General features: G+C 38.6%; 2 protein-coding genes across 2 annotated transcripts in view; both read left to right on the top strand.

The window, feature by feature from the left end:
- Nucleotides 1–1,498: 1,498 nt before the first annotated feature.
- On the top strand, nt 1,499–16,062 carry LOC131257642 (disease resistance protein RPM1-like). The gene is made up of 3 exons (XM_058258421.1): nt 1,499–1,541; nt 11,850–14,810; nt 15,765–16,062. The coding sequence occupies exon 2, from the start codon at nt 11,991–11,993 to the stop codon at nt 14,751–14,753; it is 2,763 nt and encodes a 920-aa protein (XP_058114404.1). The 5' UTR covers nt 1,499–1,541; nt 11,850–11,990; the 3' UTR covers nt 14,754–14,810; nt 15,765–16,062.
- LOC131257843 (putative disease resistance RPP13-like protein 3) overlaps nt 2,163–17,729 on the top strand; it is a 192,468-nt gene continuing 176,901 nt past the window's right edge. Inside the window, exon 1 of the mRNA XM_058258758.1 lies at nt 2,163–3,827. The gene's annotated coding sequence lies outside the window, so the exon portion shown is untranslated. The remainder of the gene's footprint in view (nt 3,828–17,729) is intronic.

The following is a 17,729-nucleotide window of genomic DNA, read 5'->3' as shown; positions in this document are numbered from 1 at the left end:
ATGTCAACCAAATTTGGATGAAGGGAAAATATAAATATCATCTTGATCTAAAATGTTTGTGGCCATGAAAATCTTTTAATGGTCATTCACCACCGTTTCCCGTTGTATGTTCCAACTGAGATTTGGATTTGCTTTATTTTTGGGATCACACCCTAGAATGATATGGGAAAACAGATGGACAACATAGATGTACCAAAAAACTCATCTAACACACTCCCACTGGCAAAACTTGGTATATTAACATTTGATCAGTCACCAATGAGTCACACCGTGATGTATAGGTTTTATCTACACCATCCATCTATTTTTTCAGATCATTTTAAGATAGGAACCCAAATATAGATAGATTGAAAGCTCTAAGTGGATCACACGGTAGAGATTGAACTCCCCACCATTAAAAACTTTATAATGTGAGCGGTCCAAGTTTTAGATCAATCTGATATTTATGTTTTCTATTCATCCATGCCTATATTACCTTACAAATAGGTTGGATGCAAACAAATATTAGAGCGGCCCCTTAAGAAAACTTGAACGGTGAGTTTCACTATCTCTTTCTGCTTCCATGGTGCGGTCCACTTAAAGCGTCCAAAGCGTGTATTAGTGCAATTATTGAAAGATCTGCAGAAGATCTGCAGAATCTGCATTAGTGCAATTATTGAAAGATCTCCCATTGCGCGTTACTGAAGGACATGGGATCCAAGAAAAAAGAAGGATATGGGTCCACCAAAGCGCCTTATCTAAGAATATGTGATCCAAGAAAAAAGAAGGATATGGTCCACCAAAGAGCGTTATCGAAGAATATGTGATCCAAGAAAAAGGACTCGGATCGGCAGTGTCCGTGGTGTGTTGATGCAAAGTTCTATGGTCCCACCATGATCTATGTGTTATATCAACACCGTCCATTCGTTTCCTGAGATTATTTTATGGAATGATCCCAAAAATGAGGTAGGTCCAAAGCTCAAGCGGAACACACCATATGAAGAAGTGAAGATAGACACCCACAGTTGATTCTTTCCTAGGCGCTACCGTGATGTTTATTTACCATCCAACCTGTTCATAAGGTCAGATAGGCTCAGATAAATGAAAAACACAAATATCAGATTGATCCAAAACTTCTACGTCCCTCAAGAAGTTTTGGATGATAAGAATTCAATCCCCACTGTGTGGCCTACTTTAAATTTGAATCTGCCCCAGTTTTTGGTTCATACCCTAAAATTAGCTATAAAAATAGATGGACAGCGTGGATAAAATATTACATCACGGTGGGCCAACAGCTTTGGCACGCAGGGGCAGCAGGCAATCATACTACTCGTGTGCGAAGGAGTACATAGAAAACGACTCCATTTCCTTTCCTTACTGGTCTTCCAAATTCCAGCCATCCCGAAAAAATAAAAAGACGAAGAAGAAGGAATAAGGAAGAAGGAAGAAGCAAATACGGGAGAGACGCTGATCGTGTTGTTTCCTTATTTGTATTTATTGGGAGAGATGGGAAGTGAGACGATGATGTGGAGTTTTTCTTGAAATCGTTCTGTCATTTACAGGTAATTGGCCTCGCAATACATGTGATTCAATTTATACATCATAATATTCAAGTGTTTATTGTATACACAATCATTAGGCGGGATCCTTCTGATCAATCAATTATTTATTCCTGCTGCAGTATATATGCTTGAATGATTTTGACTACTACACAGCTGAAGATCTCATCATGATCATTTCATAAATTAAAACAGCTACCTCTCTCATCGGCATATGCATTTTAATTATGCACTCTTCCTGTTATGCATACTTAAACAATATACACTTGCACAGTAGTTTACTTTATGAAGAAGTAGATCAAGCATTCAATCAACCAATATTGGTCAAACGTGGGATAAGGGATAAGGCAGACGGTATGGATGAAGGCGCTCTTTTGTGTGAGTTTTCTTATCTCGCATGCATTTTACCCTATTCTCTCTCTCTCTCTCTCTCTCTCTCTCTCTCTCTCTTATTTTTTATTTTTAAATTTTAAACTCACGCCACAGTGGGATTGCACCACCTATGGATACTCTTACCCTTGACCGAGTGTTGAATCTCCCGAGAGTCTAACACCAGAGCAGGAGTAAGGGTCCGATCTTCACCAATTCTCTGACTCTCCAACGGATGCGGCGGAAATTCTTCTGCTGCAATTTTAGGTGGGTCCCACCAAGATGTTAGTGATAAATCCATGCCGTCCATAAATTTTTAAAAATAATTTTATGATATGAACCCAAAATTGAGGTAGATCAAAATCTCAAGTGGGCCACACAGTGTTGATTGAACTCTCACCATTAAAAACTTCCTGGGGCTATCAAAATTTTGAATCAAGCTGATATTTGTTGTTTGCCATCATCCAGGTCTGTATGACCTAATCTACTAGTTGGATGTCAAATAAATATCACGGTGGGCCCTAAAAAATATTTAACGGTGAGAATCATTATCACCGCTACTTCATGTGGTGTGGTCCACTTGAGATTTGGATCTGTCTCAGTTTTGGGATAATGCCCTGAAATGATAAGGAAAAATGGATGGACGGTGTGGATAAAACCCATACATCATGTGACCACTCAAAGCTCTTGCCGATTCCTAGATGGAGACGGGCAGCGGTAGGATGCAAAATCGGATTGCTACTGAGTAAACTCAGTCGGGCCCACCCTGAATCTATGTGGTCTATCCACCTCGATCAGTTTTTCCATCTAATTTAAGGGTTGGTGCCCAACATTGAAGCATATCCAAAGATAAAGCGGATCATACCACTGGAAATAATGGGGATAATGATTTCCACCGTTGAAACCATTCTAGGCCCAACAGTGATGTTTATTTGTCATCCAATCTGTTCGTAAGATTATACAATCATGGATGAAGAGAAAAAACAAATCTAAGCTTGATCCAAAACTTCTGTGCCCCGTAAAAATTTTTCAGCAGTGACGTTCGATTCAACTGTTTCCTCGTATTTTGGCTCAAGAAAAATGACTCGGGTAGGCAGCGTCGGTGGTATGTTGATGCAAAGTTCTATGGTCCCACCAAGATGTATGAGTTATATCAATATTGTTCATTCATTTCCTGTGATTATTTTATGGTATGAGCCCAAAAATGATGTAGATCTATAAAGCTCAAGCGGAACACACCGTATGAAGCAGTGAAGATAAACACCCACCGTTGATTATTTCCTAGGGGCCATAGTGATGTTTATTTACCATCTAACCTGTTCATAAGGTTAGATGGACTCAGATAAAGGGAAAACACAAACATCAGATTGATCCAAAACTTCTACAGCCCTCAAGAAGTTTTGGATGATAGGCATTCAATCCCCACTGTGTGGCCTACTTAAAATTTGGATCTACCTCATATTTCTTTGGTTCATGCCTAAAATGAGTTATAAAAATGGATGGAAGGCATGGATAAAACATTACATCACAGTGGGCCCACAGCTTTGGCACGCAGGGGCAGCAGGCAATCGTCCAACCTCTCTCGTACTACTCGTGTGCGAAGGAGTGCATAGAAAACGACTCCATTTCCTTTCCTTTCTACATTCTCCAACTGATCTCTTACTGGTCTTCCAAATTCCAATCGTCCTCAAAAAAATAAAAGGAAATAAAGAATAAAAAGAGGAAGAAGAAGGAAGAAGCAAATCATGGAGAGACGCTGATCGTGTTGTTTCATTATTTGTATTTATTAGGAGAGATGGGAAGTGAGACCGGAGTATAGCAATGGCTGATGCTAATCTTTCCTAATTTCTCGTTCAAAAAATGAGCAAGCAGCTCGTCGATGATGTGAAGTTCTTCTTGAAATCGATCTGTCATATACAGGTAATTGGCCTAGCAATACATGTGATTCAATTTATACATCATAATATTCAAGTGTTTATTGTATACACAATCATTATGTGGGATCCTTTGATCAATCAATGATCTATTCCTGCTGAAATTGAATGATTTTGACGACATACAGAGCTGGAGATCTCATCATGATCATTTCATAAATTAAGATAGCTACCTCTCTTCGGCATATGCATTTTAATACTGCACTGTTCCTGTTATGCATACGTAAACAACATGCATGCACTTGCACAATAGTTTACTTTATGCAAGAAGTAGATCAAGCCTTCGATCAACCAATATTCGTCAAATCTTATCATGAAAGCTAATCTTTACACACACACACAGGGGAAATGGTTCCATGCGGTCGAGCTCATGGGAACTACTCATGAGGTCGAGCTGTGTGGGCCCACCGTGATGTGTGCCGAACATCTACCATATCAGTCAAATATAGAATTTCACGGTGGGTCTCTTGCTTAAAAATCAAGTCAATCCATGACTTGTGTGGGCCACACCATATACAAAAGTAAAGAGGGGTTTTCCTCCCATTAAAACATTCATAATCATCTGTTGGGCCACTGAGGTGTGGTTCACAAATCCAGCCCATCCATTATGTGTGTCTCACTTGGAAGAAGGGTCAGACCAAGTTTCAAACACATCCAAATTTTAGGTGGGCCCCACCAAGTGCTTTTATATGTTTTAGGCATATCTTCACATAATTTTAGATGGTATGGCCTATCGGAGTTCCTTATACGGTTCATTTTTGGGATATCCCATCATTTAAAGGGGACTCATCAAATGCACGGTGTTGATGTTCGACATGCATCATGGTGGGGCCCACAAGGCTCAACCCCATGGGAAGTTCCCATGAGGCCGACCTGGTTGAACCTCCTGGGAACTTCCCATGAGGCCGAGCTGTGAGGTCGTGATGTATGTTGAGCATCAACACCATCAGTAGATGCACCATTCCAAGGTGGCTCGTGTTCTTAAAAAGCAAGTCAATCCATGACTTGGGTGGGCCACACCACATATAACATTTATAGTGGTTATCCTCTCATTAAAATCTTCATAATCATTTATTAGGCCCACTAAGATGTGGTTCACAAATCCAAACATCCATTGTGTGTGGTCCACTTGGATGAAGGGTCAGACCAAATTTCAGCCACACCAAAACTCAGGTGGGCCCCACCAAGAACTTTTATATGTTTGTCTTCACATGGTTTTAGACGGTATGGCCCACCTGACTTCCGGATATGGCTGATTTTTGGGTTGATTGATTTGAGACATATGGATGCCAGTGGACAATTTCTATGTGCATGCATATGGAGCTTCACGCTCTATAGAAGTATTAAATAACTTCTTCATTTCCCTTTAGGATGGGCGAAGCAGAAGCATCTCTAAGTCCAACACGAGCCAAGACATGTAACCCATCCTAAGATAAACCTGAATTAGGACTGGGATAGGTTGGTATACCATCTAAACATTGAGACCAACGAATTTTAAGGAACCATTTGGATGGACTTGTTAAAAGGAGTGTTTTCAAGAGGAGTGGTTTCAAGCCTGCTTTTTTGATCAACTTGACAAAAAAAAAACAAAAAAAAAAAAACAGTGATTTAACGCTTATTTTATTGAGTGGGGAGATGAGATGAGGGTTCGGAGGGTGCATCTATAGGCACGAGATAGACTACAATTTGGATCGAAATAGAGTTTAGGCCTCAAATAGCCTTTCGGATGATGTGGCCAAATGGGCTAGTTATAAAAGAATGTAACATTATCTTGAACCTCACTTAGTGAACCGTGTTTAGACCATAAGAAATTAGTAAATTGGGTCTTTAATTAAATTTCTTTACAAGTATAATATATATAGAACACAAACTGTAGTTTAGATCTTACAAGGTGTTATAATTGCATGTTATGGTGATGTGCAATATCTCGGTTTCATGAGTGCACTAGAGAATTAACTTAATTTTCATAGAAAGCGGCCCTATTTCCACACTCATATAGGTGAGAGTTTATCAATGGTGTTTCATCCCTCCTTAAGTCAATAATATAAATTCATCTAGGGATATACCCAACCTCGAGATGTTACAGAAATTTGCATTACTAATAATCACAGAAAGGGACTCAAAGAAATACTTTCTCCTATGTATGTAATATTTTCTCCTAACTATATAACGTTGTTCAACCAATGAATCACATAGAAACTTTTCTTTTTTATAAAACCAAATTCTTGAAATATCTAATTCTCATGTTTGGTTATTATTTTTAATGATTTAAGTCTCATCTCTTAATTTTTTTAAAAACATTTTCTCTACCTAGAACCTTTGTTAAAGGATTTGCAATATGATCATTGGATTATATAAAGTTCATAGTTATTACACCATTATTTAGTAATTGTCGCACATAACAATGCTTCGGGATGATTTTTCTATATTTTTCATTGTAACACTTGTTATTAGCTTTCCCTATAGTAGGCGAGTTATGACAGTGAGTGAATATAGGTGGTACTGGTTTCACCCAAAAAGGTATATTGATTATTAAGGTTTTAATCCATTTTGTCTTATCACCAACTGCTGTCAAGGCAACTAGCTCAAATTTCATAGTGGATTGGGCCATATAAATCTTCTTATTTTTTATTTTTTTCATAAAACAACTTCGTCTACTATTGAAAATAAAACTACCAGAAGATTTAGAATCATTTGATCTTAAATTTCGATCAATGTTGCTGTAACTTTTAATTACTGTTGAAAATCTTTGATAACAAAGACCCAAGTCATAAGTCCTTTAAAGATATCCAAGGACTCTATATATTGCATTATAACGCATGTAACTCAAATCTACTTATAGCAGATGCAATATCTATTCTAATACACAGTTTTTAGCATAGGCTAGACTACTAATGATGTTAGCATATTCTGTCAAAGATATTCCTTTACTAGTATTATCACCCCTCGAAAATCGACACTTGAGAACAGAGACCCCGGTCCCAAGTTCCTGGGTGTGAATCAAACAAAAATGCACGTGTGACCTCGTTCAGATTCACATTCCTTTTACATATAAGTAATCAGATTAGCACAATTCAAATTAGTGGATCCAAAGCGAGGTAGAGATAGTAAAAATTAATAAATATAAGAAAGACTATTAAAGTACAATTGAAAAGTGGTGTCCACCAAAATGAGGATTATATAAGCCACAATATACATACTCAAGATGGTTAAAGTGTAAAGTTTTCGATTTACGCCCAATCCTCCAAAACATAATAGTAGTGGCACAAGCTGATTTAAGCATACTCATCTGAGGTCTCACTAGTACCTGCATCAATTATATGACCGGTTGGTGTTTTAAAACACCGTCCTAGGTGGGAGTGAGTAGCTAACTCAGTGGTTCCATTAGTTCTAAGTTACACATGTTATCAACCCAATCAACACAGGTAATAATAAAATAAGAAATCAAATAATTCGTAACTACTCTTGTTAAATGTGCACATGAAGATATGACATGATGCGTGCTCTTTCCAAACAACACTCCCTCCTAAGTGACTTCAATGCCTATTTCGCATATGCCAACACTTCCTCACATGCGGCCCAATGCCAAATCACAAGTCCTATCTAATGCAATGCGGTGAACACGCATGTTAGTTGAATAATTATTAAGTTCCATTCATCCAGCATATTGGGGAAGCTAGGGTACCCTCATTTTATCGTGATCTCAAATGAATCATTAGGACCGGGGTGGCTGAAACAACTCTTTACCTGTGTCCATTAATCCATATTTGGGTTTACCACCCAGATAATAACTCCCCAATCAATGTGAAACTAACACTGACCCGACTAACTGGCCCCACCGATCTCACATCAAGGATCCGGATGACATAGTTCGGACGCATAGGGTTAAGTAGCCCATCGACGGGTGGTGGACGCCCACAAATGATATAAGAGTTGTCACCCAAACACAAATGTGGAGTGGTCGTGGCATCATTACAGTTTGATGTACTTGGCTCATATTCTCAGTTGCTCATTGGTCACTATGGAGAGACTCATCACCCCAGTGTAGGCCAACAGATCGAACACGGTATCCCATACTACCATGTCCGACTCATGAGTCATGCGGATCGTACCCCTAACAGTTATAAGTAGACTCATTCAATGGGAATGGAGGTATCTTAGATTCTATTTATCATTATCATACATTGTGAACACACATGATCAGTTGACTATTGGGTTAATTCGATTGACTTAGAGAACTCCAGCGCAACTGGCATTAGGTGCGAGCATCCCATGTAGTCCAGTTACTGTCGGTTGTTCGTGTTCGACCCAAGTCAACTGAACAAGTCTAAGATGGCTGACCTAGCTTGGGCCCCCCCTTAAATTGGGTAATTAGCTGACTGACCCAACATCGTAGGCAATTCTAATGTCACTATAAACATATCTACTCATCTTGTGATCATTGTAAGGTTTCATAAGAATCATAGATTCAACAACCCAAACACTTAGGTATTTCATCAAACATGTGAGCTTCAATAGAGTAATACAGTCACTGGAGCATTTTATTAAACACGTGAGCATCAATAAATCAACATATTTAATCTAGCATTTGATCAAACATGTAAGCATATCTTTAGAATAACAAGTTTAATCACTTAGGCATTCTATCAAACATGTGAGCATGCATAGACAAGCAATGACACACATTACAATCAAACACAAAATACGAACATGCTAGCTACTTACAAATCATTCACCACAAGAAATCATTAATTGAGACCCTCAAGGGTTGATAAATGAAAACCTAGGCATAATGGTCCGCAGCTTTGTAATAATTCGCCTAACTCAAAGTGCTCATAGGATTAGAAATTTGGAAAAAAATAATTTCCATATATACCAATTTAGAAGTAATTAGGTAAGATTCATGCAATTTAATCTAAAAAAGATTAGGTTGGAAAATGGGGTTTGTTTCTTACCTCTCGATCGTGAGTGGGATGGATTCGATGGAGGAGAACGTCGAAGTTAGGACTTGATTGAAGGGAATCCATCAAGAACACTCTAAGATCTCCCTCCTTATCTCTTTCTCTCTCTCTCTCTTTTTCTTTCATTCTTAGAAAAAATTCGTATGGAGAGATGGAGTGCCCAAATGAAGCCCTTATATAGTTCCAGAAATTGTACAAATGGCCCCAAGGGCTAGGTTTTTATTATACTAGTCTTATGGGAGAGTGTTTCTAACTTGTAGGGCCCATTATGGGGTGTACATGTCGATATACACCATATGATAGTTAGCGCTAATGATGATCTACGTATGAATATGATAGGCCTGTATTTGGATGCGCTGATCAATGGGTGTAATCAGAAGTCTGTTCGACTGATGGTCGATTGGGGCCGCGGCTATACGGATGTGTGGAAAAATATCTTTAATCGGTACCCGGACATTCGCTATGACTCGACGATTCAAAAGTTAGGCTAGTTTCACTCAAGCTCCAAATTTTCATCTAAGGTATTTGCACAACCCAAGTACTCACCTTACGAGTCAAAGTTGAACGATTTGAGAGACGATCTCTGCTCGATGTCCCGCGATGAACATCAAGCCCACTAAGACGAATTTATTTCTATAACCTGAGGTTTAATGGCCCACTAACGAGCGGTCTAGATCTTGTTTGAATAATCAGGGCATTTTTGGAATGAATTAGGTATCAAGATTTCTTGTGCGCAATGATTAGGGTTTGGATTAGCTAAGTTCATAGTGTGACCTATTTGTAATTGCGGAAACAACGATTCGATTATAATAACCTTAAACCATTGGTTCTTAGGCTAAAGAAGTAACTGAATTAATTTGGTTTGTTAGTTAAGATCTGACCTCTAGTTACCTCATTTTTTGGCAGGCCTTTATTTAGTTACAGTCATCTCGATTAGTCAGTGATAGGTCGGCTAGATTTGTACCCTCCGTGAATAAATTCCAAGGCTAAACTCGGTGTTTAAGTGATCGGGCGGATTTGTTAACTTCTTACAATTGACTAATCAGATTTGTACGGTTCTTTACTGGTACCACCCGCGTATAGGCTCACTCTGAGCATCAAGGGGCTAATAAGTGACAATGTAGCCTAGTCATATCGAAGGTTTTCAAGGGTTTTTGGAAATTCAAAATATTGAAAATCAGGGATGTTACAAGTATTCTATTTTAGCTTTTCATTAAGGTCAAAAGAAATGCAAGCTGGTGTATACTATAGTGGTTATATATATATATATATATATATATATATATATATATATATTTCTTTCAATTTATCATTTAAGAAAATAATTTTAGCATTTATTTGGTGAATTAAAACAAAAGCCATTGTTAGTTATTATTATTTAATCCAACTAAATAACCTGCTTTATCCCTACCTTCTTCATAAGATATATGGAAACCAAATTCTTGCATATGTCTGGCATGTGAAAGACATTTGCCATGACAATAGTTTTTCTAGAGATAAAAACTAATTCAAAGTTTCTATGTCCGATCAAGTTTACAGTAACAACATTCCCCATTTAAAACATTTTTAATGAAGAAACCTCTTCAGAGCTCTTGAACCATGTGCGATTGTAACACACGTGTGTGCTAGTAGCTATGACTATCCACCAACAATTGCAAGGATCAATATGAATATATTCACCTATGCAACTATAGTCATTATTTTACTTCTTCTTGTTGTTATTTATTTATTTATTTATTGGATTTGCCTAAGGTACATGTTGGTTTCTTTTTACGTTTAGAGCATTCTCTCATGAAATGACCTAATTTTCCACAAAACATAGCAATAAGATGATTTGTCCTTTTTTTTTTTGTTCTTTTTCTTAAGTTTGGACTTCTTTTTAAACAAATTTCAATTTGTCTTCAAGTTATTTGATTTCTTTTATTGATTTTGGCTATATTGCTTATTTACTAATAAAACTTTAGATATATATCTTCTTTCTTGCCTTCTATTTTATCTTAGAGCCTTACCTCTTCCTTGGTTAAAAGACAAATGACTAGTTGCTCCATCAAGAGTTCTTTTATTTTATATTTTATGTCGTAAGAAAATTTTGAAATCCTTCAAAAAAGCAACAATTTATCATTCACAGCCGCTACTTGGAAGAATTTGTTTAACTTAATTCATTCAGATATAATTTCATGGGTTATGAGATCAAACTCATTCACCTATTATACCACAGATTTCTCATCTACCGTCTAGAATGAAAGTATCCACTTCTGTTAGATTTCTTCACATCCACATCTTAGGTTTTGTACTTCTTCTTTAGGGCTTTTCAGATTTTAGCTGAGTTATCATAATCTCATATAACTAGTTTGACATTGCACGAAGAATATAGTTCTTGCATATAACTGGTTCGAAACTGTTCAAAATTTAAAAGATTGGCTAACCATTATGAATTTAAAACACTACATAATGGTCAGCCGTTGTGAATTTTAAATTACCTGCTCTTTTATTTTTCTTTTGAAGTACACTAGCAGGATGGTCTCGGGCTTCACTGGTCCGAGACAACCCATTTGCCACCCTAGCTTTTGCAAGTCGACCGTAACCCAGCCTACTGGATCAGGTAGGCTCCTTCGTAACCAATACCTAACAAGGAAAAGCAGAAGCAACCAAAGGAGAAGAGGAAAATATATAATTTTGTTCTACCTCTCTTTTATAATTATCTGCATCAGTCTTATAAATATATAAATTTCATAAAAGTACGACATTATATATATCACTCAGAAATTCCATTATCTTCACAGGAAACTTGTAATGAAGACCAAGAAAGCTACCATTCAAATCCAAAGAAATCCTTTAAAGAAATTTCTTATCATCATCGAATTAACTCATAAGCAGTAAAAACTAATTAAATTTCTTATTTGTCATAAAGCCCAGATTAGCTTAAGCTCACGAGCTGCATCTTTGTTTCCTTTGGCTCCCCACAAAGGACTTGGGAAACAAGCCAAGAAATGCAAAAAAGATCTTAAATGATTTTTATTTTCCTTCCTCTTTACAGTAATCCTAAGAAGAAAGGAAGGAGTGAAGAAAGAAAGAAAGCAAGGAGAGGTTAAAGTAAGAGGTGGAGGAATTGGAGTTCTCTCCATCCAAAATTCAAAAGCAGGAGAAGTTTTCGTTGATTCATTGAGAAGTGAAACGACAGCATAGAAATGGCTGAGGCCGTTCTTTCATTTTTCATTCAAAAATTGGGTGAGCAACTCGTCCATGAAGTGGAGCTCCTCTCTGGAGTTCACGATGATGTTGTGTGGATGAGGAATGAGCTCCAAACCATGAGAGCTTTCTTAGAGGATGCCGATCCAAGAAAGGAGAGGGAGCAACTTGTGGAGGCTTGGATTACCCAAGTAAGGTACTCAGTCTTCAATGCCGAAGATGCAGTTGATGAGTTCATGATCCGAATGGAGTCACAACGCCGTCTTCGGAATGGACACATGGGCTGCTTTGTCTTTCATGCTTGCTTCATCAAGCAGTTGATATTTCGACACCGATTCAGTACTCAAATTCAAAAGATTAGAAAGGAGGTGAAGGAGATGCAAGAAAGAAGCGAACGATTCGGGTTTCACTCTGCATTTCAGGAAGGGAGAAGTGCAATTGCTACAGATGACGGACATCGAGATCCTGGAGTTGCTGCCCCTTGGGTCGAAGAAGCAGACATCGTGGGGCTCAAGAATGACGCCATGAAACTTGAGCAATTGTTACTGAAAAAAGAGGAGACACAACAGCGTACTGTCATTTCGATTGTGGGGATGGGCGGTTCCGGAAAGACGACTCTTGCAAAGAAAGTGTACAAAACTGCAAAGACAAGTTTTGATTGCCATGCATGGATTTATGTGTCTCAATCATTCCAAAAGAAGGAAATCTTGAAGCGCATGCTTGAAGGATTTTATGAGAGCAGGCGGGAGGCAGTTCCAAATCATACAGAGACAATGGATGAGGAAAAATTAGCAGAGATGATCAACAACTATTTGCAAGGAAAAAGGTACGCTCTGTTCCTTGATGATATATGGGATACTAGTGTTTGGGAAGCTGTCAAATATGCTTTGCCTCATGAAGGTGGTAGCAAGATCATCTTCACCACTCGCAGTGAAAATACAGCCCGCCCTGTCCATGAGAAATGGCATATACACAAAATGAAGCCATTATCTCATGAATTGGCTTGGGAACTCTTCGTAAAAAGGGCATTTATGAACGAAGACACTCAGGGAACCTGTCCGCCACACTTAGTTGAAGTGGGAAATGCCATGGTCAAAAGATGCAAAGGGTTACCACTCGCCATTGTGGTAATTGGTGGCCTCATGTCAAAGGAGAGCACTGATCTAGCTAAATGGAATGATGTTCTTGAAAATCTTGATTGGGAACTGAAAGATAATGTAGATCTTGCAAGATTAAATCGAGCCCTGTTAACGAGTTACAATTATTTACCTTTTCACCTCAAATACTGTTTCTTGTATTGTGGTCTGTTTCCTGAGGACCATAAGATTAAGAGAAAGAAGCTCATTCGCATGTGGGTGGCCGAGGGCTTCATTGAGGAACATCCACGGAAGACACCTGAAGAAGTTTCAAGTAATTACTTTGCTCAGCTCATTGATAGGAACCTGCTCCAACCTGTCATTGAAGAGACTACGGGGGAATTGATAGCGTGTCAAATGCATGACCTCATGCATGACATTGCTATTCACATGTTTAAGAAGGAACAATTCGCAGAGATCCTAACAAATCGAAGAAATAATTTTGGAGAAGTGCAGCGTCGGTTGGCCATCCAAAACACTGCAATTGATATTCCAGGAAGCATGCCTGAATTGAATCCTCGGTCACTTCTTCTATTTAACGACCAGGAATTTCCCTCTTCCTCGTTCTGTAGAATGTTTTCAAAATTCAAATTATTGAGGGTATTAGATCTGGAAGGCACTAAAATAAAGATTTTACCGAATGAAGTTGGAAGTTTGATGCACTTACGGTATTTGAGCTTGAGGAGGACACAGATTGAGGAACTCCCTGTTTCATTGCAAAGACTGCACAACCTACAGACGCTGGACGTTAGAGATTCCCACTTGAAAGGTTTACCCACTGGAATAGAGATGCTTACGAAATTGAGGCATCTTAATTTGAAGAAATATTGTGATAGAGAATTGTATAAGATGCCTAAGCAAACAGCGAGTTTAAGCAACCTCCAAACACTATCAGGTTCATCGGTCGACGGTGGCTTTTCAAAAGAGTTGGGTTACTTAACCCAACTTAAGAAATTAGATATTGGAGAAGTAAAAGGGAAACATTGTAAAGAACTATGTGATTCCATTAGTCAGTTGAAATGGTTGCGTTCTCTTAAAATAGTGGCCCTGAGCATAGATGAAGAAATCAATTTACAAGAATTGTCGCAGCCTCCACAGTACCTTGAGAAACTTTTTTTGATATGTGTGATGAAAGAGTTTCCCCAATGGATTGGTTCACAAAACTGTCTCCGGTATATAGTCCTGGAGAATAGCCAATTTGTGAAAGATCCACTCACCACCCTTGGACAGTTACCCAATCTGGTGTACTTGTTTCTCTTTAAAGTCTATGTGGGGAAGCGGATTTGTTGCACGTCTGATGGATTTCCAAAGCTCAGAACCATGTTCATCAGAAATATGGAAGAATGGGAAGAGTGGAGTAGAATAGAGGAGGGTACAATGAAATCTCTCCAGTATCTCGTTATTGACAGTTGTCCAAAGCTAAAGATGCTCCCAGATGGCTTTCAGCACCTCGCTGCCATCAAACAACTATATTTAGAAGGCATGTCAGAAGAATTCATGAAGAGGGTAAGGAGAGGCGGAGATGACCATTTCAAAGTGCGTCACATCCCTCACATTAATAAAGTTGGTAACGATGGTGATGGGAAATACATATCTGAATCACTCTGCGATGGAGAAAAGAACTAATAGCGTCATCTATGCGGGTTGTGCTGTCTTCGCAAGGAGGTACAACAATCAACAGCTGTAAGTGGATACTTGATCCACCGAGGTGTGTGGATCCCCATACTGTGGGGACTACGGTGATGTATTATCCTTAAATCCCCACAGTCCATCCGTTTTTCAGGTCATTTTAAGGCATGTTACCAAAAATGAAGTAGATCTTAGGTGGATCACACCACAAGAAGTTGATTGAATTCCCAACATTAAATGCTTCTTGGGGCCACCAGAATGTTTATTTACCATCCAACTTATTGATAAGGTCACAAAAATCTAGATAAAGGTGACACAAAAATATCAACTCATTCAAAACTTTTGTGACTCATACCAAGTTTTTAATGGTCAATCACCACTGTTTCCTGTAGTGTGGTCCACTTGGCACTTTGATCTACATAATTTTTAGGATATTTACTTAAAATGGGTTGTAAAAACGGATGGATGGCATGGATGAAGAGGAAAACACAAATATAAGCTTGATCCAAAAGTACTGTGGGGCATATATGTTTCACTTGAACTTTTGAATTCTTAATTTTTTTTGGCTTATACTTAAAAAACAATGAGTTGGCAAAATGGATGAACGGTGTGGATAACATATACATTACGGTGGGCCACACTGCTTCCAAGCGGTGTTGGGGTCACCCCCAATCCACAAAGATCACATTGCTCTGACATTTGGTTTTCTGTTCGGCTGAATGTGGACCACTGCTCTATTTCCTTCTTGATTGCCAAGTTCTACCAGGCAGATCGGAGGACTTAGAGATTGTCGGGACCCATTCATGATCTAGTGCATTAGATTAAAAGACGTTTTCCATTTTATTTTATTTTTTTGGGGTCCCCGTTGAGAAATGGACCCAACTTCGATGGATTAAAAGACGCTTTTTAAAAATAAATAAAATTTAATTTTAATTTTAATTTTTAAACATAATAAAGTTCTTTTTGTCCCCAGCTGAGTTGTATATGGTTTTATGTTCAATGGATAAGGAGGTGGTTGATTTCATTGTACTCTTGGAGCGTCTTCAAGGCTACCACCGTTCGCAAGGTTAGGAGGATGCAATGGCGTGGAGGGAGGAAAAGTCCAGTCAATTTTCTGTCCGATCTTTTTATGGGTTGCTATTTCAGTTATCATCAGAGAGAGCTTGCGTCATACCACTTTCATGTGACGTTATGCTGCTGCTCCTAAGGTATTGGCTTTCACTTGGCAAGTGAGTAGGAATAGGTGCTCAGAGACTGAGGGCTTGTTCCTAGCATGGCATGACAGTGAGATTTGGAAAGAAAATAATTTAAAAAAAAAACAAAAGAAAAAAGTAGGGTGTTGTGATGGTTGGCTTTGTTCGCCTGTGTTTTTAGAATAAAAGTACAGCGGTTTTTGTATTATTTTCTGGTGCCAAGTGATGTATTTTGGGATGGGCTTCTAGTTAATTTAGAAGCTCTCGACAAGTGCATTTTTCTTTCTTGATTTGGGCTGACATTATTGTTTATATATGTGTGTGCGTCTTTGTGTGGTGTTTTTCTAATAAAATTCCAGTACTTGTCAAAAGAAAACGTTCCAATGAGTTTCTTATGCAGTTGTCTAAGGTATATAATCTTTTATGAATATCATGCTGAAAGGATCACATATTGCAAGGTTAAACAGCCTAGAATTGTATGGGATCTATGGATACTTTTTTTTTTTTTTTTTGGACACATGGACCTCAAATCAGGCCATATTCAATGTGGTTATCATTACCAACTAGGACATCGACCAAATCTGCACATCAGTTGGTGTATCCATGGGGCCTTCTAGATTAGATCTCATTTCATCTAAATGCATAACATGTGGACCACAACATGCCCAGATTTAGAATGGACAGAGTACCGTACACCTGGCTCCATGGGCCACAAGACATGATAATCATCAGGTTACTTGAAGTCAAGAACATAGAGATCAACACCTGGACAATGATCGTGTGGACCCTACATTTGCTGGGAAGGTGACACATGGGCGCAGCTTAGAACGGGATAATAATTTTCCTCCCTTATCTCAATTGTCTGGTTCCGGAATACAGATCAAATGGCTAGGAATAGGATTGTTTAATCAAGGAGAGTGCTGAGAAATACCCCATTCATGGTGGGGAATGTGGGGTGCGTCATATCAATGGTCTGGAACACCAACTGATGGGCCTAACTTGCAAACACTATAAAAGAATTATCTTTTTTTTCTTTTCTTTTTCCACCTTATTCTTAATCTTAATTTTTCATTTATTACTTTCTACCACAATTGAATTTTATACGGTCTCATGTTCAAAGAGATTTGTGATACAGCCTGCCTAAGGCTCGAAATCTTTTATGATTCTCATTGCAGGCTAGACACCATTTCAAATGAGAGCAGAATATGTGGACCCCACCATGTGAATAACTGAATATTAGAATGAGCGGTGTGTTGGGCGCCTTGCTGCACGGGATGTGGTTTGGCTAGTGACCCCAACGCCGGCCAACACCAGCCAGTTAGCCGGTTTCAAAGCTCTATGTGTCCCACCATGATGTATGTGTTTTATCCATACCGTCCATCCATATTTCGAGCTCATTTTAGAGCTTGAGACTAAAAATGAAGCAGATCCAAATCTAAGATGGACCACACCATAGGAAACAGTGGGGATTGAGCACTTACTGTTGAAAACATTTTAGGGGCCACAGAAGTTTTGGATCAAGCTGATAATTTCTGTTTTCCCTTTATCCTGGTCTATGTGACATTATCAACAGGTTGGATGCCAAATAAACATTATGGTGGGTGCTAGGAGGTTTTTAATGGTGGGCCTTCAATCAACACCGTTTTCCTATGGTGTGGTCCACCTGAGATTTGGATCTGCCACTTTTTTTGGTTTCATGCCCTAAATTTAGCTGGAAAAATGGATGGACGGCGTGGATAAAACACATACATCATGGTGGGACAAACAGAGCTTTGACACC

Source organism: Magnolia sinica, chromosome 10 (assembly GCF_029962835.1).
Source record: "Magnolia sinica isolate HGM2019 chromosome 10, MsV1, whole genome shotgun sequence".
NCBI lineage: Eukaryota > Viridiplantae > Streptophyta > Magnoliopsida > Magnoliales > Magnoliaceae > Magnolia > Magnolia sinica.
Note: the sequence above shows the minus strand (reverse complement) of the source record. Positions and strands in the feature narration are given on the sequence as shown.

Bases quoted from the DNA above. Each gene is read 5' to 3' on its own strand.
- LOC131257642 (XM_058258421.1), top strand. From the start codon at position 11,991: ATGGCTGAGGCCGTTCTTTCATTTTTCATTCAAAAATTGGGTGAGCAA.